Source organism: Canis lupus, chromosome 31, assembly GCF_011100685.1.
Source record: "Canis lupus familiaris isolate Mischka breed German Shepherd chromosome 31, alternate assembly UU_Cfam_GSD_1.0, whole genome shotgun sequence".
Lineage (NCBI taxonomy): Eukaryota > Metazoa > Chordata > Mammalia > Carnivora > Canidae > Canis > Canis lupus.
In genome coordinates, this window is record NC_049252.1 from 24,526,199 (window position 1) to 24,552,268 (window position 26,070).

At 37.4% G+C, this 26,070-nt stretch overlaps 1 protein-coding gene and 2 long non-coding RNA genes across 3 annotated transcripts in view; 2 read left to right on the top strand and 1 right to left on the bottom strand.

Annotated features, from left to right (window-relative positions):
- The window catches only part of LTN1 (listerin E3 ubiquitin protein ligase 1), a 66,875-nt gene extending 46,776 nt beyond the window's left edge, over positions 1 to 20,099 (bottom strand). Inside the window, exons 1-9 of the mRNA XM_038581288.1 lie at positions 19,942 to 20,099; positions 14,255 to 14,458; positions 13,610 to 13,708; positions 12,881 to 13,111; positions 10,247 to 10,299; positions 9,358 to 9,538; positions 1,703 to 1,876; positions 936 to 1,126; positions 71 to 206 (exon numbers count right to left, since the gene is read on the bottom strand). Of these exons, the coding sequence (XP_038437216.1) occupies positions 71 to 206; positions 936 to 1,126; positions 1,703 to 1,876; positions 9,358 to 9,538; positions 10,247 to 10,299; positions 12,881 to 13,111; positions 13,610 to 13,708; positions 14,255 to 14,458; positions 19,942 to 19,983 (1,311 nt within the window). The 5' untranslated portion in view covers positions 19,984 to 20,099. The remainder of the gene's footprint in view (positions 1 to 70; positions 207 to 935; positions 1,127 to 1,702; positions 1,877 to 9,357; positions 9,539 to 10,246; positions 10,300 to 12,880; positions 13,112 to 13,609; positions 13,709 to 14,254; positions 14,459 to 19,941) is intronic.
- A 31-nt stretch (positions 20,100 to 20,130) lies between these two features.
- LOC119867050 lies at positions 20,131 to 21,189 on the top strand. Its single transcript, XR_005382237.1, has 2 exons — positions 20,131 to 20,313; positions 20,963 to 21,189. It is a non-coding gene; the product is annotated as an uncharacterized LOC119867050 (long non-coding RNA).
- A 368-nt stretch (positions 21,190 to 21,557) lies between these two features.
- On the top strand, positions 21,558 to 22,846 carry LOC111093423. The gene is made up of 2 exons (XR_005382238.1): positions 21,558 to 21,847; positions 22,525 to 22,846. It is a non-coding gene; the product is annotated as an uncharacterized LOC111093423 (long non-coding RNA).
- The last annotated feature ends 3,224 nt before the right edge of the window (positions 22,847 to 26,070 follow it).

Genomic DNA, 26,070 nt, shown 5'->3' on the forward strand with positions numbered 1-26,070 from the left:
CAAGACATAATGAGCTTGATTCTTTATAGTCAATATGCAAAGGCAATGATAATTTTTAGATTATAAGTACCTGGTCATTGACGAGCATCTTTTCAATTTCTTCCTCACCTAAGTTTTGTTGCATTATAAAACGTAAGCATTCAAAAAAAGCTGATATTACTGCTGAGCACTCCGAAAAGCTGGTTTTAATTCTCTCTGTTGACAGCCTAAGAAATAATAAAGAACTATGGCTTACTCTCACAAAAAAGAAAACAAGCAACTCAGAATCACCAAAATAAAGACATGGAAAAGGCATCATACCAAAAGAAGAGAATTTTTTTACAGTAAAATTCTTAAAACTAAAAACTAAGAACTTGAAAAAGTGTGAAAAAAAAGCATATTTTCAAATAAATACGTGTCAACAAAAGATAATACATATCTATTTTTTTTCAGGAAAAAATTCACCTGAAAATTTTCAAGAGAAAACAAAGATAATAATGTAGTAAAATATATTTGTAATCATTAATAAAATTGAGTATCTTTTATTAAGATCAACAAATACACTAAAAAAATTTTTTAAACTGTGATTTTAAACAGCTATCATATTTAAGTTTATGGAGTTCTAAGTACTTCAGTGGTTCATTTTTTCCCCTTTGGGCATTTGTATTTATCAGCATACCAAAAAATTATTCATTTAAAAAATGACTATTTCCATCTAAGGGCCTTACAATCAATATTCAGTGCACCTTCCATTGTGTACTACCACTGAAGCCTTGAAAGTATCAAAGAAAGAATTCCAATTGTATTCTCTGAAAACTTTAAAAGTGTTTAATAAGTAGCAAAACAATTTGGGGATAATTTAAATAAGACAATAATGAGTATGGCATTCTACCCATTTATGCAAATAAAAAAAATCTCTTTTGCTTTAAAGGATCAAGAAATTTAGAATTCCTTACCCTGCAACTACAGAGGTGAGGAAATTTCTGAAGAAATCCAGCTTTGGATCTGTAATGGTCTGAGGCAGTTTGCTGATAAATGGCAAAAGATAAGGATATATGACAGTGGCCAGACCCCGACCACCTTCACGCACCACAGCTGACAGCTTTGGAAACACACTTTTTTTTGCATTTACATGAAGCCAACAGTCCTAACCAAAGAAAAGATTATAATAATAATTAGAGATCATAAAATACTTTTCCCTATTAAAAGATATATAAGCTCTCAAAAGTAAAAATCATGTATTCTACCTCAAGAGGCTAAAATCTCTCACCACCATTAAAAACTAAAATTTTAAGAAATTTATTACATATAGTAACCATATACTCCACATGCTCAGGACATCACTGATCAGAAATAATTATTTAACTTATTAAAATTATTAACCTCTATAAAAGCTACATAATAAAACAGCTAAATATATTTAATATTAAATATAAGATTCAGATATACTGACTTCACTATATCACATAAAGAATAATTGATACTGGCTAAACTGAAAGAAAAATAAAAACTCTCTGCCGTTTTATAGTCAGTTTAAGATTAGGCCAAGTTTTGGATTAAGTATTTTATTTCTAAATTTTATTTCTAAGAAAGCATTTTTTTCCAGTAAGTTTTAGATATTATAATCTGATAGGCTCTTTCTCATATCTTATCTAAGGATTCTAAGATACAAACTTAGAAAACAAGTATTCCCAGATGTACTAAATGTACCTTTCTTACACACCTCAATAGTTGTAAGTGTATAAAGTACAGCTTCCCAGAGAGCTGGGCATACAATGGGGTCACTGTCATCAATGCTAAGTAGAACAGACGGGCTCACTTTGGATGCTTCATCTTTCATCAACTGTGGAATACGCTGGCACAAAGCAGAAACTAACTCAAAATAAGCTGAGCGGATCTAAAACAAAAAATAAAAAGGTAGATTAAATTAAAGCTTCACAGAGCTATGAGAAGATTTTTTTATTCAATAGCTGACAGACTATTCATACTAACCCTCCCATTAATAAAAACTAAAAGGGCTAGAAAAAAATTTTTTAAATCTTCTGTAAAGTATCAGTGGCTGAAAGGACATTAGGAATTGCCACATAAAAGTGAAGGCAGAAAGAATTCACTATTTCTTTGGCTGAAGCAAATGTAAGTCCTCTCTAGCTGGCGGAGTCCTTCAGCAGGGGTCGCAAATTATTCCTATTAATGCACTAGGCTACTAAGCTGCACAAAGTTAAATAGAGCCAAACAAACAAAAACTAAGAAACCATGATCCACTATCAGCAGAAACAAAAGATGACACAGAGATCTGAGACTTTAAAATCTTAGAATTATCAGTTACAAATTTCTTATCAACAGTTCTTACTATATTTAAAGAAATAGAAGTTTAAAGAAATCTGAAAGGAAAAGGATCTCAGAAAAAGTACAGCAGATGTGAAAAAGAATGAAGCACAATTCCTAAACTAAATAGAAAGACAGATAACATGACAGATTAGAAGCTAATTCATAGTTTAAAAACAGATCATGAGACAAACAGTGTATGTTCTCATTTATTTGGGGAATATAAATAATAGTGAAAGGGAATATAAGGGAAGGGAGAAGAAATGTGTGGGAAATATCAGGAAGGGAGACAGAACATAAAGACTCCTAACTCTGGGAAACGAACTAAGGGTGGTGGAAGGGGAGGAGGGCGGGGGGTGGGCGTGAATGGGTGACGGGCACTGAGGGGGGCACTTGACGGGATGAGCACTGAGTGTTATTCTGTATGTTGGTAAATTGAACACCAATAAAAAATAAATTTATTAAAAAAAATCTTGTTACAAAAAAAAAAAAAAAAAGACTCCATTATCAGCAGATCACCACAAAAAGAAATCCAAGGTCACGTTCTACATTAAGGCAGATGATCCCAGATGGAAGGCAAAAGATGGAATAAAGAGCAAACAAAGCAACAAATATTTACGTAAATCTAAATGGCTGAGTGAAGTAAGTCAGTCGGAGAAGGACAAACATTATATGTTCTCATTCATTTGGGGAATATAAATAATAGTGAAAGGGAATATAAGGGAAGGGAGAAGAAATGTGTGGGAAATATCAGGAAGGGAGACAGAACATAAAGACTCCTAACTCTGGGAAACGAACTAAGGGTGGTGGAAGGGGAGGAGGGCGGGGGGGTGGGCGTGAATGGGTGACGGGCACTGAGGGGGGCACTTGACGGGATGAGCACTGAGTGTTATTCTGTATGTTGGTAAATTGAACACCAATAAAAAATAAATTTATTAAAAAAAATCTTGTTACAAAAAAAAAAGACTCCATTATCAGCAGATCACCACAAAAAGAAATCCAAGGTCACGTTCTACATTAAGGCAGATGATCCCAGATGGAAGGCAAAAGATGGAATAAAGAGCAAACAAAGCAACAAATATTTACGTAAATCTAAATGGCTGAGTGAAGTAAGTCAGTCGGAGAAGGACAAACATTATATGTTCTCATTCATTTGGGGAATATAAATAATAGTGAAAGGGAATATAAGGGAAGGGAGAAGAAATGTGTGGGAAATATCAGAAAGGGAGACAGAACGTAAAGACTGCTAACTCTGGGAAACGAACTAGGGGTGGTAGAAGGGGAGGAGGGCGGGGGGTGGGAGTGAATGGGTGACGGGCACTGGGGGTTATTCTGTATGTTAGTAAATTGAACACCAATAAAAAATAAATTAAAAAAAAAAGAAAAAAAAAGAAAATGAATAATTTGAATATGTAAAAAAAAAGAAATCTAAATGAAGATTGGAAGTATAATAATATTTTCTGGGATTAAAAAAATGCACATACATATATATTTAACCCCATAAAGTACTTTATTTCTGCATGTTTTATATAAAATATTACCAAATTAACGTTAGCAGTATATTTAAAAGGATAAACAGACAGCATGACTATGTTTATCTCTTAAATGCTAGGTTGGAAAATTATATGATCATTTAAACATGTCAGAAAAAGCAATCAAGAAAATTTCATCATTAATTTATGACAGAAATACTCAGCCAACTAAGAATAAAAAGTAAATTTTAAATTGTATGAAATCTACAGCAAACATCATACTCAAAATAATAAGAGTCTAAAAATATTTTATTAAGGTCAGGAATAAGAAAAGGATGCCAGCTACTACCACATCTACTCAACATGGTACTAGAGGACCTAATTAATACAAAGAGACAAGAGAAAAAAAAGAATTGGAAAGTAACCTAAATAAGTAACTATAATCATAGCAAAATAACTGGCTATAAAAATAAAATATTCAAAACATCTAAACACTGACTATAGAACTAACAAGAGTTTGGTAGAGTTGCTGAATATAAAATTAGCATACAAGAGTATAGAATGCCTATGTTGGTAGAAACAAAATAAAAAATATAATCAAAAATATAATAAAAAACAAAACCCATTTCACAATAGCAACAAAAACTATAGATACATTCAGGATGGAACACATTATAAAATATTATTTTAGGATGAAAAAGGCCTCACAAAGCCTAAAAGAACAAAGTTAGAGCGTTCCCAAATTTATTATAAAACAATAATAATCAAGAAAGTGTGGTATTGGTGTAAGGATAAACATAACATATAAATAAATTAAACAGCATACAGTCTAAAATTAAAATCCATGATATATGTTCAACTGAATTTGACAAAGCTGCCAGAGTAAGGAAAAGACAGTCTTTCAACTTTCAGGATACTTCTGTGAAAAAAATTAATTTGAGGTGCCTGGGTAAGCCTCACTTGGTTAAGCCTCTGCCTTCAGCTCACATCATGATCCCAGGGTCCTAGGATCGAGCCTCGCATCAGGCTCCCTGCTTAGTGGGGAGTCTGCTTCTCTCTCTTCCCCTTTCCCCCACGCTCTCACTCTCTCTCGAATAAACAAAATCTTTTTTAAAAAATTAATTTGACGCTCACAAAAATTAACACTCACAAAAATGAACCCAAAGTAGGGGCTCCTGGGTGGCTAAGCAGCTAAGTGTGTGCCTTCGGCACAGGTCATGATCCCAGAGTCCTGGGAGAGTCCCCAGAGAGAGCCCACTTCTCCTTCTGCCTCTGCCCCTCTCTGTCTCTCATGAATAAACAAATAAAATATTTATAAATAAATAAACGAACCTAAACTATAAAACTTCTAGAATAGCGAAAATCTCTGCAACCCTCAGGTAGGCAAAGATTTTAGATAAGAAATCAAAAGCAAGTATGGTAAAAAAAAAAAAAATTGATAAATTGTACTTCATAAAGATTAAAATCCTACTCTCTAAAAACCATTAACAAAATGAAAAGTTAAGCCACAAACTGGAAGAAAACACTCACGATTCTTTATCTGACAAAATGTATGTATCCACAATAAATAAAGCACATTTCCAACTCAAAAACCAAAAACTCAATTTTAAAATGGTCAAAAGAGGGGCACCTGGCTAGCTCAGTCAGTACAGTATGAACTCCTGATTTCAGGGTTGTGAGTTTAAGCCCCATGTTGGGCATGGAGCCTACTTAAATGTTTTTAAATAAAAATTAAAAATGAGGTGCCTTGGTGACTCAGTTGGTTAAGCAGCCAACTCTTGACTTTGGCTCAGGTCATGATCTGAAGATTGTGAGACTGAGCTCCACATAAGACTCCACGCTGGGCACAGAGCCTGTTTGGGATTCTTTCCCTCTCTTTGCCCCTCCTCACTCCACCTGGCTTGCATGTATACTCCTTCTCTAAAAACAAAAAACCAAAAAACAGCCAAGTTCAAACTTCAGAAATAAAAATTAAAAAGTGAGAAAAAGCCTTCAACAGACATCTCAAAAAAAGTATACAAATGGCCAACAAGCACATTAAAAGATGCCCAACATCATCGGCCATCAGGGAAATACAAATTAAAATCACAATGGAAAATCTCTACCCCAGAGGTCAGTAAACGTTTTCTTTAAAGAGCCATACGGTAAATAGTTCAGGTTTTGCAAGCCCATATAGTGTCCCTCCCCACTACTTAGCTCTGCTTTATTAGGATGAAAGCAGCCACAGACAACACAAAACACTATTTACAAAAACAGATGTGCCAGATTTTGACACATGAGCTATATATATCGTTTGCGGATCCCTGATCCCACATCTGTGAGGATGACTTAAATTAAAACAACCAACAATACTGAAGTGAGGATATGAAGCAACTAAAAATTCATACACTACTGACAGAAGTGCAAAATAGTACAACCGCTTTGGTCAATGGTCTGGTAGCTTCTTAGAAATTTAACATATACTAACCCTATCAACCATCAATTTCTTTCCTTGCCCAAGAAAAATGAAACCCATGTCCATGCAAAGACTACATGAAACTTAGCAATAAAAAGGAATGGACTACTGATATATGCAACAACGACGAACAGATCTTAAAAACATTATACTAAGCAAAAGAAGCCAGATACAGAGTTATGTTTGGCTCCATTTATATGAAAACCCACAAAGACTAATTTGTAATGACAGAAAGCAGATCACTGGTTGCCTAGAGTTGGGAGGATGACATAAGGAACCCATTTTTGGGTGATAAATCTTGATTGTAGTGGTTACATGGATATGTACATGTAGATGGGTATATACATTTGTCAAAACTTACCAAACTCTATGCCTAAAATGGCTAAATTTTATTGTGAAAAACTTTTTTTACAATAAAGTTGGTTGAAAATTATCCTAGGAGGGGCGCCTGGGTAGCTCAGTGGGTTGAGGGTCAAACCACAGATTGCAGCTCAGGTCATGATACCAGAATCATGAGACTGAGCCCTGAGGGAGGCTCCACACTCATCGTGGCGTCTGCTTGAGATTCTCTGTGTCCCTCTCCCTTTGTTCATCCCCCAACTCTCGCTTGCTCCATTTTTCTCATAAATAAATAAATAAATCTTTTAAAAATTATTGTAAGATATTTTTTAAATACCTGAATAAATTGAGATACTCATCACAAAGACAAGCGAGACTGGAAGCCTCCTCAAATCATTCACTGCAACCCCAATCAATACTGCAGTTAGATTTTTTTCAGAAATTCAATAAATTTACTGAAATTTATATAGAAGAATGAAGAGTTATTTTTGTTTTTGTTTAAGTAACCCCTACTCCCAACATGGGGCTCAAACTTGTGACCCTGAGATCAAGAGTCACATGCTGTACCAACTGAGCCAGCCAGGTGCCCCAAAAGAATAAAGTTCTAAAACAACTTGGTCAATCTTGAAGATGAGGACAAAAAAAGTTAACTCACCTGACCACTTATTAAGACATATCATGATGTTATGTTAACATGTCGTATTAAAATGGAATGGATGCAAACTTCTGGTACTGGCATAAGAAGGAACAAAAACTAATGGGCCAGAAGAGAGAGTTTAGAGATAAACTTAAGACTATGTAGAAATTTAATGTACCATAATGGCAGGACCACGAATCAATAGGGAAAGAATTAATAGTTTACGGGTAATGTTAGGAAAACTTGCTCACTATACATGAAGAAAAAGGTAACTAGATCTCTACTTAACATTTTAAAAGGTGGATTATTGATAGACTTCATATGAGAAGCAGAACTGTTAAGAAAGATATAACAATTAAAAATATGGAATATTTTTATGGCTTAAAAGTAGGAAAGGCCTTCATGCGGCAAAATCAGTGACTCTGATTACATGAAAATTACAATTTCTTTCTAAAGAGGACATTAGGAAAGGTGATAGAATGGGATATTATTTGCAATGCCTAAAACCAACAAAAGTTCGAGTATTTAGGATATACAAAGAACTCTTGTAAAATTAGAAAAATAAATTCAAAAGAAAGAAAGGAGAAAGATATAAACAAGTAGTTTACAGAAAAAACACAAAAATTTAAAAAGCTTATGTACAAATGTAGACATGCTGAAAGTCACTAAGTTAGCAGAGTAATTAAAGAGAACTATCATTTTGAACTCCTGTTAGACTGATAAAAATTAAGAGACTGAATGGTGCTTAGTCCTGATTAGAATATAGGATCTAGGGCTCATTATGCAATGATAGTTGAGTCTAGAGTAATGTTCAGGTGAATAATCTGGCACCACTCAAAATATTAAGTATGCAGGGACGCCTAGGTGGCTCAGGGTTGAGCGTCTGCCTTTGGCTCAGGGCGTGATCCTGATCTTCGGATCAAGTCCAAATTGGGCTCCCTGCAGGAAGCCTGCTTCTCCCTCTGCCTATGTCTCTGCCTCTCCTTCTGTGTCTCTCATGAATAAATAAATAGAATCTTTAAAAAAAAAATTAAGTATGCATATACTCTTTGATCTGGCAATTCAGAAGTTAAGAGAATTTCAAAAAAAAATAAATCCTTGCAGATTTAAAAGCACATGAATGAAGATGTTCCCTGCTGCTCTGTGGGGGCACGGAGTTAGAGGCATCAGGACATCTCTCACTGAGAAAATGCAGGGGGGTAAAATGGAAAGGATGCAAATTCCTGAATACTACATAGCAGTATTCAGAACATGATAGATTTAAAGTATTTTAGTACTTTATGGTTTTTTTTTTTTTTGGAGAGAGAGAATCTTCAGCAGGCTCCATGCTTAGAGTGGGGTCTGATGCAGGGCTCAATCTCACGACCCTGAGAGGATGACCTGAGCCAAAATCAAGAGTTAAAGAAACTTAACTAACTGAGCCACCCAGTACTTAAAAAGAACTAAGTAAAAAAATAAATGGAATAAAATATAACACAATACCATTTATGTGAAATAAAAATACATGCAAAAAGGCTATGATGTGCCTAACAGGGAAAATACTTGTTAGGTAAGCTTCATTCAGGCATGACTTCTAGTGCTATTGGCTATGAGTTTGATGTTAATGAATCAACAATATATATTAAGATGTCTTTAAACAAACACACAGAAAACAAGGTTATATTTTGACCAAGTGGCAAAAATGTTGTGACCAGAGACTTGCAGGGCACCTAATCCTTTAAGAGCAACACTTCAGTATTCACTAGTTGAATGTTCATGCGCTCCTCATAAAACCTAATTACCATGAGTAACAAGAATCAACTATTTACATATAAAAGGACATATACTAAGCATATTTAGAATGGTTAAGTGGAGGATAGAGAGTGAGACAGAGACAAAAGAGAAAAAAATGCACTAAGTTAGAAGAGCCTCAAACACACCAACAATTTTAAAGTACCATGAACAGAGGAGTGTGATAATACAACTCTGAATCTGAGGTCTAAATAACTAAACAAAAAAGTGAAAATACAGTAACATTGCAGTAAAAGAGGAATTCAGTCTAACCACAAAGATGTGTTCATAGAGTTTTAAGCATAAAGTATAAATATAAACTAATATCACAGTGGGAAAAAAAGGAATCACAGAATGTTTACAATAGAAGATTAAGATACCTGAGGTATACTGTGTTTTCCATACTTCCAAAACTTATTCTGTGATAAAAGAGACTTAAATTTCTCCTCCAGAGAATCAAGCTCATTTTCAGGTAAGAGGCAAAGCAATTTTTTTAATGCCAATAAGGAACAAGTTACAACACGATAGAATTTAGCTTCTCTTTCTTCCTCTGGAACCGTTCTTGATGTGGAAAGAAAAGAAATATACATAAGGATTGAGAATAAGCCAAAGGAGATCATTGTCACTTCTATGTTAAGTGGTTTATCATTAAATATCTACTGAAGTTGCTTTATTTCTACATTCTATTCTCCCTGTGCCAACCCTCCTCCCTTAAAATATAAAACACACAAAATTTTAATCATGTATTTCTCAACAAGTACAAAGTAAAAGTAAATGAAAAGCTGTGGGTTGAGAAAAGTGTGCAAATAAACTGCTCTCAGCAGCAAGATGATTCTAGGGAAGGGATATCAGTGCATCTAAGATTACTTTCCATTATGAACTTCTAACAGTTTGATTAACACATAAAAATAAATGGGACATTTTACTTCTCTTTCAACAGAGTAGTACTATTCATACTATTCATAGTTCCTTATTATTTCAACCAGACCTTAATATGCCTCCTGCTAGGATTCTCAAAAGGTAAATATGGGGAAAAATACCTCTTTGTCGAAGAACCGAAGGTGTAACTTCCAGATAATTCAAATTAAATAGCAGGACAACTTGTAAGTAAAAGCATTTAAAATGGCACCTGGCATATAGTATTATATCAAGTATTTTTATCTCTACTTTCACAATCTCTTTTTTTAAAAATATGGTCTTGAAATTATCATCTCATTACCTTTGAGCGAAACAAATCCTTAATATGAGTTACATAGACAGATGACTTACTGTGGGTCACTGAGTGTATCAGGTGTTTCTTTTATAAGATGATCCTGCAGTACCTATAGAGGGGAGAAAATCCCATAGTGTTGAGATTCTATTGAATTGTCAATGGTGAACAGAGCATAAGCCTTATCTTATCTAAAAGTTTCTACCCCTTCCCAAAAGAGTAGCAAAATTAAAGCAGCAAAACTAGAAGGTTTGAACTGTAAAGTTCAATTGGTAACAATTTTTCTTTCCCTATCAATCCCCAAGGTTGACTGCTTTTGCAGTTAGAAAGAGAGGGTACTTCTTCTGAACATCTTCAGTACCTTCAAGAAGAGTTTTCCCTTAAATACTCCTGGTCTCTCGCTCCTCTATCCCTCTTGTACACAACAGTGAAGTAGAATCACCGATGAGTTTTAAGTTTGGGAGAGAAGTTAGGCTGTTTTCCCCTCTGAGAGCCTCCCTGCCCATAACAGGACAACACATATTGTGTGTGCTCTGCTTCATCAAGGAGGAAAGTTTAAGGCTCCATTCAAAGTGAGTAAGCCTGCCTACTACCAGGGCGCAGTACTAGGGAACCTACTGTTCTAGTACTGCTTTTATCAGCAGTAACAATAGTTATCATTTATTTAGCTTTTCCACAAGCCAGGTATTGATTTGAGCACACTTCATCCATTAAGTTAATCCTCACAACTACTCAATGAAGTACAAGTTAATTTCCACTTTAATAAATGAAGAAATGGAGGCACAGAAACTTGCCCAAGGTCACACGAATAACTAATGGCACAGTTGGGGCTAGAACCCAATGTTACGACTCAGAGCCCATGTTCTTATAGACAGTATGACATAATGTTTATAAATCTCACATTTTGGTCTTCATTTGCCTAACTCCTCTCTAAAAAATTGGTTTTGAACTTGGGAAAGTTCAAACCCATTATCTGTAAGAACTGTGACATAACTAAGTAAAGGGGAAATAATAGAGGAAAAATCCACATATTCAATGATCAATTATCCATCCATAACAAAACCAAGAACAAAAAAACCAATATAATACTATATAATACTATAATACTATATGCAAAACTATAGACAGCCAAATTAGTTGTCTCAAACTCCATCTTCTAAAACTCTTAGTATCATAACTCATCATACTTCATTCTCACAATACTTAAATAAACCAATGATTCTTGGATTAGACAACTCCCTTTGAGAATATGATTAAAGCTACAAACCCTGTCCCTAGAAAAACAAACTTGGTAAAACTGAAAAATAAAGAATGGGAGAATCAAGAACTCAAATGGGGAACTAGAATGCACGTATGTGTGTAGGAGAGATGTTAGGTGCAAAGATGAGACAGGTAAGCTGGGACCAGACCATGCAGAGTCCTGTAGGCCAGGATAAGAAATCTGGACTTGTGAGTATAATGGGAAGCCACAGGAAGGCTGGATAATTGAAAGGAGAGAGGATGTTTAAGAAAATATTGTACACAGGGTGTTATGGAAACACAGGTGTACTAAATAAAGGAATGAATGTCTTTGAATTTCTATGAATTTCTAAAAATCCATGAATTCTAAAAATCTTCAATTCCTCTCTTCTCTCACAGTCCATCTACTTTGATTTCTTGAGAGAATACTAATAAGCTTGGTTGTCTGGTTTTTCCAGCCCATATATTAGGAATAACAGAAATGAAGAAGGACAATATAAGACACAAATTGAAAGCCACAAAAAAAAAGTTATGGCTGATACCAGTCTCGCAGAAGTGCTGGCCATGTGTTGGAGAGACCTTTATATCATTAAGAGGAATATAAATTTATATCGCCTTTTGAAGGGCAATTTATCAGTATCCATGAAAATTTTAAATGTTCCTATCCTTTGACCCAACATATGCTTACTAGAAATTCTATTATCACTCCCACAGGGTCTGAGGAGATCTGTTCAAGAATGTTTACTGAAGCAGTATTTGTTATAATAAAAAACAGAGGGAAAATCTCAGATGCATATTAATATAAAAGGAGTTATATAAACTGTTGTACATCTATATCATAAAGCCAACAAAAAGAATGAAGTTTATCTGTATACATGTATCAATATGGAAATATGGGGAAAGTAAATTTAGATTTTTTAGATGTATTCTTTTTTCAGATCATGTAACATAAAGCATAAACTTAAATCTTTTTGGTACTATGACTAAAAGTTATAAATTAAGGACGAAAAATTTAAATAACTTAGAAAAATTCAATCTAAAATGTTAATTATGGGGCAGCCCAGGTGGCTCAGCGGTTTGGTGCCACCTTCAGCCCAGGGTCTGATCCTGGAGACCTGGGATCGAGTCCCATGTCAGGCTCCCTGCATGGAGCCTGCTTCTCCCTCTGCTTGTATCGCTGCCTCTCTCTGTGTCTCTCATGAATAAATAAATAAAAATCTTTAAAAATAATAATAATAAAATAAAATATTATGTTTAAAAATCAAAACCAGAAAAAAAAAAAAATCAAAACCAGTCAGTTTTATTAAATACCATTTTTAAAAACTGTCTTCCATTAGGAATATTTCACTTAGCTATTCCTTCACAATACCATGTAAAAGAGCTATCATTATAATAAGCCTCATGTTCCCTAAATACTTGTGGGGAAAAAAAAGAGGACAGTTCCAAGAACTTACACTTGTAATTTCATCCTTACAAAATGCTATGGCTTCAGGTTGCTTGCTTGGCGGAAAAGCTGCTTCAAAGGCATCTTTTGCTGCAGATGCAGCTGGTGTGTAAGTATCACACTGAGCCATTAGCCAATAGCCCATTAAACTTTTTAAATAAGGAGCCAAGTGTTTCTTCACTTTAAGAATAAGTTTTTCAAAAGCCTGCTGTGTGGCTTCTCGAACCCGGCGATCATGATCCTATTGAAAATATAAAATGATTTAAAATAGCTCTACCCCATAAGAATAAAAATACAGACATTTCTGAATATGCTATGATGACCCATTAATAAGAATCCACCGATATGCAGAGCTAAACTAAAATTAGTAAATTCAAAAATTGTGAAAAAGTTCATTTTTTCTTTTTCCCTTCTTGCAATGAGATAAAAACTCTTCAAGATAGACTCAAGGTCAGGCCTTGAATATTGGGCAATTCACTCTCATTCTTCCGCAGTAAATATCCAAAGAAATTAAACTGTTCAATTTTACTCTAACTAGAAAGTATCTAGGTAATTCTCCAGTAATTACCTGATTTCTGAAAAAAGATTCTCAATATACCTTAAAAACATGATTCAATCTGCATAACAATACTGACATAACATTTTATCATCCTCACCAAAAGCAATCATATAAATTTAATAGTCCTCATGACTTCAAAAACTGTACAAAAACAAACTACTACAAGTTTTTAATACTTACAAGTGAAATTTTGCAGAAAATTCTTGGCCAGTATGGAAGAACTCCTTTTACAATTTCTGTGTCTCTCTCTGTACACATGGTTCCGAATTCCTGCATAGCCTAAAAATAAATTAGTGATATTACTAAGAATCAACAGTCACACTATTGGCTATTGATTATATTTATCCTGTTCTAAAAGCTTAGCCTATTTCACGTAAAGGGAGAATACGCTGCTTCTGTTTATGCCTTACGGGACTAACCTGAAAAGTTCCATCACAGCATACTATAATAGAAACTTTTCTGTTTTTTAAAAAAATAAAACGTATACAAAAATAAAATAAAGTGTGTACAAACAAAATATTCAATTTAATATTATAGGGTCAAAATTACATTCCCTAATGGGAAAAACTGTAGTCAGAATTCCAAAGTGGTTCAAATAAGTGCAGAACAATAAACTAATTTATAAGCCAGAAAAGATAAGACTAAGCTTAAGTCTATATATCAGAAAAAAGTACAATAGTAAAAGAACTTATTAGTGATAAATGATTGCTTATTTTTCTTTTTTTTTTATGATTGCTTATTTTTCTTTACATAAAATATACTAATGACATTTCGCTCTAACAAAAGGATTTTCTTGATCATTTTTACAGAAAACATAAAACTTGCTTTTAATTTTGTGGTGACATCTTTCTTGGAAAGTTTCCGCAGCACCATTCGGAAATCAGAATCTACAAGACTGTCAATTTCTTCAGCTCCTTGAATAGCAGGAACATAGCCTAAGTCACTCTGAGATGTTCCAAAACCAATAAATCCAGGAACTGTTCCCTGTTCTTTGGCAAGCAGTTCTGCAGCTCGGCCACTGTTTGAAGGCTGATAAGAAAGTTGGGGGGGAAAAAGTCAGAAAGAGTTCAAAATTTAACTTTGACTTGTCTTTGACAATTCTGAGGAACAAGCTTTTATTTGAGAACTTTTTATTTTCCAGCCTAAGATTTCACCTACTGAAACGTTCCCATCACAAAGAACCTATCAATAATGATCCTAGGAGTTATTTCCTGGTCTGCTAAACATCAGAACAATGTTTGTTAAATTGGATACAATCTATTAGCAGCTCATGATATCAACTTAATGGGTCATAACAGCCTTTCCAAAAAAAAAAAAAAAAAAACCAAAACAGAATAAAACTTTAAAACTCAGAATGCATCACATATGGTAAGAATAAGTACTATTTTGGGATGCCTGGGTAGTTTTGTGGTTGAGCGTCTCTGCCTTCAGCTCAGGGGGTGTGATCCTGGGGTCCTGGGATAGAGTCCTGCATTGGATTCATTACAAAGAGTCTGCTTCTCTCTCTGCCTATGTCTCTGCCCCTCTCTCTGTGTCTCTCATGAATAAATAAATTCTTAAAAAAAAAAAAGTACTATTTTATAAAATTTTTATTTCCAAATTTATATAAAGAGTATAAGAGTATAAAGAGTATATGATATAGGGATCCCTGGGTGGCACAGTGGTTTAGCGCCTGCCTTTGGCCCAGGGCGCGATCCTGGAGACCCTAGGATCGAATCCCATGTCGGGCTCCTGGTGCATGGAGCCTGCTTCTCCCTCTGCCTATGTCTCTGCCTCTCTCTCTCTCTCTCTGTGACTATCATAAATAAATAAAAATTAAAAAAAAATAAAAAAAAGAGTATATGATATAAAATTAATTCATACATGAATTACATCTTTTCATTCAACCATTCAACAAGTATTTATTAAACCACCACCATGGTACAAGTCTAATAATAGCTCTTTCTAAAACTAAGAGTTCCTTTAGGACAGACACACTTATTTCCACATATCCAAAATTATCTTAACTTCTTTCAGCTCTAATGATAGACATTACTCTGGACATAAAGTCAATACAGTGGTCAGGATAGAAGATACACTCTTTTGAACCAAGGTCAGTAGTATGTTAGATGGATACTCAATATAGTAGCTTCCTAGTGCAAAAAGTTAAGGGGTTGGTTGTGGAAAAACAAAATTAAACTATTGAAAGAAAGTTAACACACTCATTGCCATCTAACAGAAAAATACCTCTGGGACGCCTGGGTTGCTGTCAGTTAAACCTCTGACTGTTGGTTTTGGCCTACATCATGATCTCAGAGTTATAAGATCAAGCCCTATGTGGGACTCCACATCTAGTTCCGGGTCTGCTTGAGAGTCTCTCTCTCCCTCCGCCCTTCCCCCTGCTCCTGAGCCCTCTCTCTCTAAAGCAAATAAATAAAATCTTAAAAAAAAAAAAAAGCCTTACTTCAATGTCCAAGATGACATTACTAACCCTTTAAAAATAAGCTAATTAATTAATTCACCTGTTTCTGATTTCTTTCTAAGAGTGGTTGAAAGGGTTTCCCAAATGTGTGATTCAATTTGCTCCTATCTAGCAAAACTGTGTTTGGGAAACTATTTTGTCAAGAACTAATTTGTATGAAATGAAAATGATAACCTGAATTACATTTTTTTCCCAAAACAGTAGCATTTAAGACTAATTTCAAAAAAGGTTCTCTATTTTGGAACTGTATTAAAATGAACTAACATTATTCAGTTCACCCTTTTCAATACTGGTACATGAATTAACAGCTACAAAGGAAGTTAGTGAATTGTAATGCAATTCACTGAAAACTAAATATGATGACATTAGGACGTCAGAATTTTATCTATAACATCGTTTATAAACTTTTATTATAAAACAGAATGAAATAGTATAAAAAATTAATTAATGCTAAAAGCTAAAGGAGCCAAGGGGCACTTGGGTAGCTCAGTCAGTCAAGCATCCCTCCATGCTGGGCATGGAGTGTTAAAAAAAATAAAAAAATAAAAAAAAGCTAAAGGAGTCAAGGCTGAATTCTGAACTGACCTGAAATAGCAGACTGATGGTGATAATTACATGTAGAAGAAAAAGTATCCGATTTCCAACTTCTATTTTAAAATAACAAATTATTTTATACTAACTGTATCCTTTATTCAATGTCTACTCTGAGTTTAAAATACAGTTACTGTTTCTTAGTATTTCCTCTACTGTATGTTAAATGCTTATACCCACAGTTCAAAAATTAAGGACCTTGATTCTATCTGGCAGCTAATTTTCTTATGCTACTACTTCATTCTTTTGTGCCTGTTTTCTAGAGGTATTAAAGGTGGAAATCCTGAATTTACAGTTTAAAGATCAAACTCAGGAAGACTTACAAGATCCTTCCCCACCTGGTCTTAGCTTTTCCCAGGTTTATCTCCTGACACTTTTCTTTCCTTGTCACATCTCCTACTCTCCTCTCCCATTTTGCTACCACCATTTATGTTCTAGTCCCAAAGTGAATTCACAGTTCTCTGAATATGTTGTCTTTCAATATCTGATCTTTGTGTAATCTTTTCTCTCCACCCAAAAACCTTTTCTTCCTGTTCATTTGCCTGACAAACTCCTATTCATCCTTCTAAACACACAGTTATTTTCAATGCTTGGCTCCCTCAGGTCAGTTACCATCTTTTTCTGTTCCTCCATTTCCTTTCTACTCATACCTATATCATAATTCTTAAATATATTATAATCATTTGCTTACTTACATATCTATCATTACACTAACAGTTCGAGAATAAGAAACATCTCTTTGAACACATGGCATTCAGTATTCAAAGTCTTACATTGAATGAAAGACTGCCACGCTGAAGTTCAAATCTCAACAATGAAATTTCCTGGCTACATGAGCTTAGGTAAATTAATTTCTCTAAGCCTCAGTACCATCATCTTTAAAATGAGAAAAAGGTAACTAAGTCATTACTTGGGTTGTCAAAATTAAAGGTAAAATTTTAAACCATTGAAACTGATTCAAGCAAGAATCATCAAACGATGCTAAAACCATTAGGTAAAAGTTTGTGAAAGAGCAAATTATTTCCAGTCTCAAATACCACTCCCCATGTTATCTGTTAATAGCTGATAGAAAAAGACAACTTTACAAAGGACATCACCTTAACCAAGTGATTAAATAACACCAATAATGGGAGAAACATCATGTATATTCTGATGCATTGACAATGATACATCTATGAAGCATTTCTATCAAAAGCTGTGTAACCTCAATTTCTAACCATAAGGAACAATAGGACAATTCTCAATTAAGGAAAACAATTAGCCTAGACTTTTCCAAATTGTCCCTGTCATAAAACAAGTGCCCTCAAAAGAAAAACGAAAGAAAGAAAGAAAAAAAAGAAAGCAAGCAAGCAAGCCCCACTGGAAAACTACCGAGAGCTAAATGATTAAATGAATGGAATCACTCAATCCTTGATTGGATCTTAGGTGTTTTTAAACATGCTGTATCTAAAAATAAGTTAAAGAGAACCTTATTGAGATGACTACAGAAATCTAAATACATTGTTATATATTAGTAGTAGTAGTGTTATACTTAAGTTAAATTTTCTAGGATGTTTAACTGTTCATGATTATGAAGAAGAATGGCATTTGTTTAGAATATCACGTTGAAGTACTTAGGAGTTAAGTGTCATGATGTATGCACCTAATTCTCATATGGTTCAGCAAAATGCATATATTTAGATAAAGAAAACAAATGTGACCAAATATTAACAATTGATGAGTATCGATTAAGAACATATGGCTTGTCAGTCTAATATTTTTGCAACTTTTACTCATATTTGAAATATTTTAAAAAATAAAACAAGAAAATCATTAAAAAAATTAAAATTAAATGAGAATGCAAGTAGAGTGCTTAACACAGTACCAGCACAAGGCAAGTTACTATTATTACTGTTGGTACTATCTGCTAATGACAGATTAAGCGACTAATCTAAGAAATCGTTATACTGGTTTCACTAGAATTTGACCAGAAGGGGAGAAAAATGCACTCCCATAAAACTGGACTGTGCCGTAACAAACCTGGTACCATAAAAATATACCATTATAACATCCCTAAATCACAGGTTTAATCCACTTTGGAGTCTTCTTTAAAGAAGTGTTTAGAGGGGGATCCCTGGTGGCTCAGTGGTTTAGCACCTGCCTTTGGCCCAGGGTGTGATCCTGGAGACCCAGGATGGAGTCCCGCGTCGGGCTCCCAGCATGGAGCCTGCTTCTCCGTCTGCCCGTGTTTCTACCTCTCTCTCTCTTTCTCTCTCTTGTCTCTTATGAATAAATAAATAAAATCTTAAAAAAAAAAAAAAAAAAAAAGGAAGTGTTTAGAGGCCCCTGGTGGCTCAGTCAGTTAAGCGTGTGCCTTTGGCTCCGGCCGTGACCTGGGGCTCCAGAATGGGGCCCAGCATTGTGGGCTCCCTGGCTCAGTGGGGAAGCCTGCTTCTCCCTGTCCTGCTGCTCCCCCTCTGTGGTCTCTCTCTCTCTCTCAAATAAATAAATAAAATAAAATGAAATAAACATGTATTTAGTGGGTTTCTACTATATGCTAGTCCTTGTTCTAGGCCCCTAGGACAACAACAGCTTTCATTAAAAAAACAAAAACAAAACCAAAAACACCTGCCTTCGTAATACTCACATCCCAGGGAAGCAAGACCGCAAATGAAGGGAGACAGCAAATTACACGGCGTGTGAAAAAAATCCTGACGTGCACAGGAGTAAAACAAAGCAGGAAAGGAGCACAGGAAGCGGGAGGAGGGCTACAATTTAAAATAGGGCGGTCAAGACAGACCTTACTGGGGTGTCTACCTGGCAAAACTGGTAGCCACCTGAACAAAAGAGCGTCGGGGAGCCTGCCAGGCAAGGTCAAGGCTCCGTGAGCAGGTTAGGTCCGTGTGGCTGGACCGAGACAGCCAGGAGGAAGCTGAAGATGGTGCCAGCGACGGGAAGGGGCCGGAGCCTGACCACATGCCATGTACACACACCATCGTTAGGAGGGATCTGGCCTCTACCGCGAGCAATCCTGGGGAGCCCCGGCAGGTTTCTGAGCAAAAGAGTGACATGATCCGAGATGTCCTGCACACCAGGATCACTGTAAGTGCTTTCTACCCAACTCCCTGGCTCCCCAGTCCCACCCACCACCACCTCCCCACCCCCACCCCCACCCAGCCCCGACCAGGTAACCTTCCAGTTGAAGCGGATACTGAACCATCTCTTAATGGAAACCGCGAGGTGTGTGCCCGGCTGCAGACAGCTCCGGCCGGGAACACCTCTCCTCTCACAAACCCCCCATCTGCTCAGACACGACCCAGCCCGTCCGCGGGGACGCACACACACAACAGAGAGGTCACACTCGACACGCACACACACGCCTCCCGGCAGCCGCGCTCCGCACGCCCTCGGGACGCGCGCGTGGTGCAGCCAGCCGCTGCGAGGCCGGAGCTCCCCGGTCGGCGAGGCCCTCCGCACTCACCCTCAGGTTCCCCTTGGTCCGCTGCTTGTTCTTCCCGCCCATGGTCGCGGTGTCAGCCGCACTCCCGGCCCGCAGCCCCGTCGTTGACACCGCCGGGCCACAACTTCCGGTCCCCGGCGCCGGAACAGGGCCGACGAGAGCGACTTCCGCGGCCCTCCCCTTCCGCCGCCCACCCCGCCCTCCCGCCGCCCCACTTCCGCTCCCGCCCCCCGCCGGGGCCTGCGCCAGCCGCCGCCGGAAACGTCACAGCTAGAGCCACGCCTTTCGGAGTGACGTCATCCGTGCCCAGTAGGAGGCCAAGTAGGAGCGCCGAGGCTTCAAACCCCGTCTTTCCCCGCGTTCCGGGAGTGCGGTCCGTTCCCCTCTTAGCGGGTAGGAGCTTTTTCACATAAGGGTAGCAGAAGAATGACGTGGCAGTGGAAACAGGAAATGTTTGACCTAAAGTGCAATCATGAGCATCACCTGGGAGTTTATTAGAAATGCAGAGGGGACCCTGGGTGGCACAGGTGGTTAAACCACTGGACTCTTGGTTTCAGCTCAGGCCCTGATCTGGGTCATGGAACTGAGCCCCGCCTCTGGCTCTGTGCTCGGCGGGGGGAGGGGGGGGGGCTTCATATTCTCTCACCTTCTCCCTCTACCCCTCCCACTCCTTCTCTCTCAAGTAGGTAAATAAATCTTAAAAAAAAAAAAAAAAAAAAAAAGCAGACTGTCAGGTCCATCTCAGGACTACTGAAGCAGGTTTTGCATTTTTTTAAAAGTAGGCTCCATGCCGAGCCTGGCTGGAGCTCAGCTAGGGGCCTGAACCTACGACCCTGCGATCAGGATCTGAGCTGAGATCAAGGGGGAAAGTTTAACTGACTGGGCTACCCAGGAGCCCCAGATTTCTGCAATTTTAACAAGATTCCCAGGTGGTGTTGAAATTTGAGATGCTCTAGGCGATATTCTCTAAATCCATCCATCCATCCTTCCTTCCTTCCTTCCTTCTTTTTCTTTTTCTTAAAAGACTTTATTTATTTGACAGAGCACAAGCAGGAGGTGCATCAGGCAGAGGGAGAAGCAGGCTCCCAGCTGAGCCAGGAGCCCAATACCGAACTCAACTCCAGGACCCTGGGATCATGACCTGAGCCAAAGGCAGACCCTTAACCAACTGAGCCACCCAGGCACCCAATCCCTCCTCCTCTTCATGTCAAAATGTTAAGGGTAGCTTTTAGAAAAGTCTAATAAAATCTGACATGTACAGATCTTGTACTAAGCGACTTTGATTCTCAATGACGCTAGAAAAACATAATCACACGTTGCTGGTTATTGTATTCTCATGTCCACACACTCACCCCTTTATACTCAACTTGATCATTCTAAAACTCTGCAAACTATTTCTCCTTTATTCTACTGGCTTCCTGTTAGGCGCCATCCACAGTGGGGACTAGAAAAAGTGACTTGCTCCATTCTGTTAGCATCATCCTAGCAGCAATGCCCCCAGCAGTGTTAATTCCTTTAGGTGGCAGTCGGTTTCAATCTTCATTGCTTTTTCAATAATCAGTCACCTTTATTGTGCACCTCAGGGGTACCAGTAACAGCAGCAGGTAGGAACATCCTCCTCAGATGTCTGATTCCTAGCTCCATGGGTCACCTCTACTGAGCTCTGCTCTGAATATAGTTTATTCTTTAGACTGCAATTCAGAGTCAAGTAAATATTTCACATGATTTTGGCATAAAGATAAATCTAAATTTTAAAAAACTCTCCCTAAAAATCAAAAGCGAAATGAAACAAATACACCTATACATCTACAAAGTTAATGGCTTTGTAATACAAAGAAGAATTATTTCAGTGGACTTCAGAGCACCTTCACTTGACTATATATCTCTGTGGAATATATCATATGAACAAAAAGAACTTCAAAAATTTGTAAGCTATTTTTTAAAAGATTTTATTTATTTATTCATGACAGAGAGAGAGAGAGAGAGAGAGAGACAGGCAGAGGGGAAGCAGGCTCCACGCAGGGAGCCCGACTTGGGACTCCATCCCAGGTCTCCATGATCTCACCCTGGGCTGAAGGTGGTGCTAAACCACTGCGCCACCAGGGCTGCCCTGTAAGCTATTTTTAATAAGTATAATAGCATAATAATATCAGTACTATTATTCTGAAATCAAATCAAATAAGTAATTATTATAAAGGTACGTGGAATTTTGAGAGGTGATGAAAATATTCTGTATCTTGATTGAGGTAATAGTTACAACTGTATGCATTTGTCAAAACTCATAGAACTCTACATGAAAAAGGATGAGTTTTCATCTAAATTCATATTCAACTTAAAAGCCAAATATGTAATCATATTAATGCCATTAGGAACTAAGAGATACAAATATAAAATGAAAAAGGTTTAAAATAGTGGTGCCTGGCTTGCTCAGTTGGTAGAGTATGCCAGTCTTGATCTTGGTGTTGTGAGCTCAAGCCCCATATTGGGTGTAGAGCTTACTTAAAAAAAAAAAAAAAAAAAGCTTTAAAATAAAATTTGTAAATTTGAAATAGAAAAATTAGTATGAACTCATTATATGCATGTGTATTTGTATTTTTTTTCAAGCTTTGTCTCCTGAAAAGGTCTAGAAATAACGGCAAACCTAGTAGCAATGAGCGCTATTAAAGAACAATGACAATCAACAAAATTTAGAATATAAGAAAGTCTATAAGACAAGCAATCAGTTTCATAAATACATCTCAGAAGGGAGAGGAGAAGAGGAAAGAGAAGAAGAGAAAGGGAACAGATTGAAAGAGATTAACAAGACATACCAACCAAATGCAAGTGTGGCTCTTGTTTGAATCCTGATTCAAACTGTTAAAAGATAATTGGGGAAATATGAACACATATTGGATATTTGGTGACATTAAAGAATAGTTGTCAAGAATTTTGGGGGTGTGATAAAGGTATTTCGGCTATATTAAAAAAAAAGACTTTACCTTTTAGGGATACACACTAAAGCATGTACAGATAAGAAGATAACAATGTCTGAGATCTGCTTCAAAAAATCCAGTGGGGTAAGGGGTAGGGGCAGAAATTTGAGTGTCCTTATGAAATACTCTCTGGACTACTCTGATACCATACTTTCAGACTGTTCCTCCTAATTTTCTGTTCCTTGATTTCTTTGATGACTCATTTGCCTCTATGGAGTTTTTTCTTTTCTTTTCTTTTTTAAGGAACGTCTGATTTTTTATTTTTAAAGATTCTATTTATTCATGAGACAGAGAGAAAGAGAGAGAGAGAGAGAGAGGCGGAGACACAGGCAGAGGGAAAAGCAGGCTCCATGCAGGGAGCCTGACATGGGACTCTATCACGGGTCTCCAGGATCACGCCCTGGGCTGAAGGCAGGCGCTAAACCGCTGAGCCACCCGGGCTGCCCATCTCTATGGAGTTTTCAAATATTAAATATCAGTCACTCCTCACAACCCCAGTGCAGCTCTTTCTGCCCACGGGTCCTGTCCCTAGGCTTTAATAAAGCCACCTTCTTGTACCAAAGTTATCTCAAGATTATTTCTTGACGGTGGACTCTGAACCCCACCACTTCAAAGCACATCACCATAACCAAAACAGTGAATTGCTAAATTACAGTACACTCAGCCATATACAATGACAACGTTGCCAAAAAATCTATGTCATGGAGACATTTAAACTCCATTGTTTAATGAAGGGAGGCAGATACAAAACAGCATGTACAATATGATTTAATTGCTTAAAAAAAGAAAATGTGACATATACACACAAGTAAAAATAATATACTAGAAAATAAAACGTAAAACCAAAATTTAATATTGTCTTGGGGTGGGGGGAGACTTATGGGTGGGTTTTAAATCTAGCTATTTCTACATTTGGTGTAAGGATCATGTTTTCTAATAAAAATGTAGTACATATATATTTATACATTGGAGCGAAGGGGGCAAGAAAGAAGAGATTTACAAAATCCAAAACGCCAAATGCTCCTGGGGAGGAAAAATTAAGCCTCCACTGAGGTCATTCCCTTGTTGAAATCTGGAGACGCGAAGGTACTCTACTACACCCCTCTGATGCCAGGGAGCAAAATTCCACCAATTCTCCAGGCTGTAGCAACATCCGGGAAATCCCAAAAGAATACACCGATGCCTTTTTTCCCAAAAGATCACGAGTGGTTTAAAAAAAAAAAAAAAAAAAAAAAAAAAAAAAAAAAAGGCAGCCCAACTGGCAAACGCAGCAGCACCTGCCCGGCGGGAGATCTCCACTTAGAAGAACGAGTCCGCAGTTTCTCGGACTACAGCCCCAGGTCAAAGCCTCTGCCCACATCGGAATCGCAGAGCTCAGAGCTGACGACGTTCCGCAGCCTGCCACCTTCTCCCCGCCACAACGCCCCCAACCTGGACTAGCATTTCCAGGACAGGTCGGTGAAGATGCGGCGCCTGCGCGAAGCGCCTTTAGGGCCCTCCCGGCTGCGCTGCCTGCGAGCGAGCCCTCGGGTGCTCTCAAGCTGCGGGAGCTGGGAAAGGCCCAGGTGTCAGTCAAAGCACCAGAGCACTTGAAAGCCTCAGGGGACCCGGTGTCTGCAGGAAGCCAGTCACTCACTCCCCTTTCATGCTGAGCTAGGATCTTCCCTATGGCTGCTCTGCTCCTTGAAGGGTTGTACCTTTGATATTTGGGGGAAAGGGGGGGATGACAAAAGACATTAAGGATTAAGGCCTCCGTCCCTCCCCCAGCCTGATGGGAGCAGATTGCCAAATTATACTTAACGGAAGGCTCACTGTGCCCCTTTGCAGGATTTTTATGGGTTCAGCTGATTCAAAATAGTTGTCATCATTGTTGCAGGGGGTAGGTAACTAGGAAGTAACCCGTGCATCAGTTCTTAGAGGCTATGAACTCTTAGCTGCCTTGCAGTCTTTATGGAGGTGCACAAATGACATCTGTTGGGTTTCTCTAATATCTTATTATAGAGCTTTCTAAAAAAAAAAAAAGTGTAACGGTTTTGATATCAAGGATAAAAGTGATTATCAGTCTGCACAGCAGCAAATGCAGTTTTGTTTTAAAATTCAGTTTATGAAATTAATGTGCAGGTGACAACAGTGGCTTTGACTTTGTTAGTCCAAGTTCAGCTAATTTGGATTTATGGGATAAATTTTGCAATTTACAATATTTTTAAAAATTTTACTTAAGAATTGTTTTTACAGGAATGACTTTTACAAATAACAGTAGATGTGTGGCCAATGGTTCCTGCTCACACTTTTGTTTTCTAATAATCCTTTTAATTTTTAACCATAGTTTGGCTTGGGACTAATTGTTTATTTTCAGAATTTATCATTGTCATAATTTATCATTATTTCTTTGTAGATGATTCCAGTCCAAGGTATATATTAAATTAATACATTGGGGATCCCTGGGTGGCGCAGCGGTTTGGCGCCTGCCTTTGGCCCAGGGCGCGATCCTGGAGACCCGGGATCGAATCCCACGTCGGGCTCCCGGTGCGTGGAGCCTGCTTCTCCCTCTGCCTGTGTCTCTGTCCCCCCCCCCTCTCTCTCTCTCTTTCTCTGTGTGACTATCATAAATAAATAAAAATTTAAAAATTAATATTAATTAATTAATTAATACATTGACAGTTTGTGAAATAAATGTACATGCAATCATACTGGTCAATTTTATCTAAAAAGAATGTTTATATATCAAGTATGTGATCATTGGTAATAGTCTAAGAAAGCTGTTTCCTGTTCCTCTAACATTTAATTACAGTTTATTGCTTTTTTTTTTTTTTTTAGATTTATTTATTTGAGAGAGAAAGGGAGGAGGGACAGATGGAAAGAGAGAATTCCAGGGAGACTCCTCACCTAGTACGGAGCCCCACTCAGGCCTGATCCCACCGTGAGTCCATGACCTGCGTCAAAAACAAGAATTGGATGCTTAACCAACAGAGCCACCCAGACACACCCCTCTTATAGTTTTTATTGTGTCTTACATTATACAGTGCAGACTGGACCTGCACTCTTTTGGTATCTTACACTTGCATCTATTTTTATTTGTTATTTTTTAAATATTTTGTTTATTCATTAGAGAGAGAGTGTGAGTGCACGAGTCAGGGAAGGGGCAGAGAGAGAGGCAGTCTTCGAGCTGAGCGGAAGT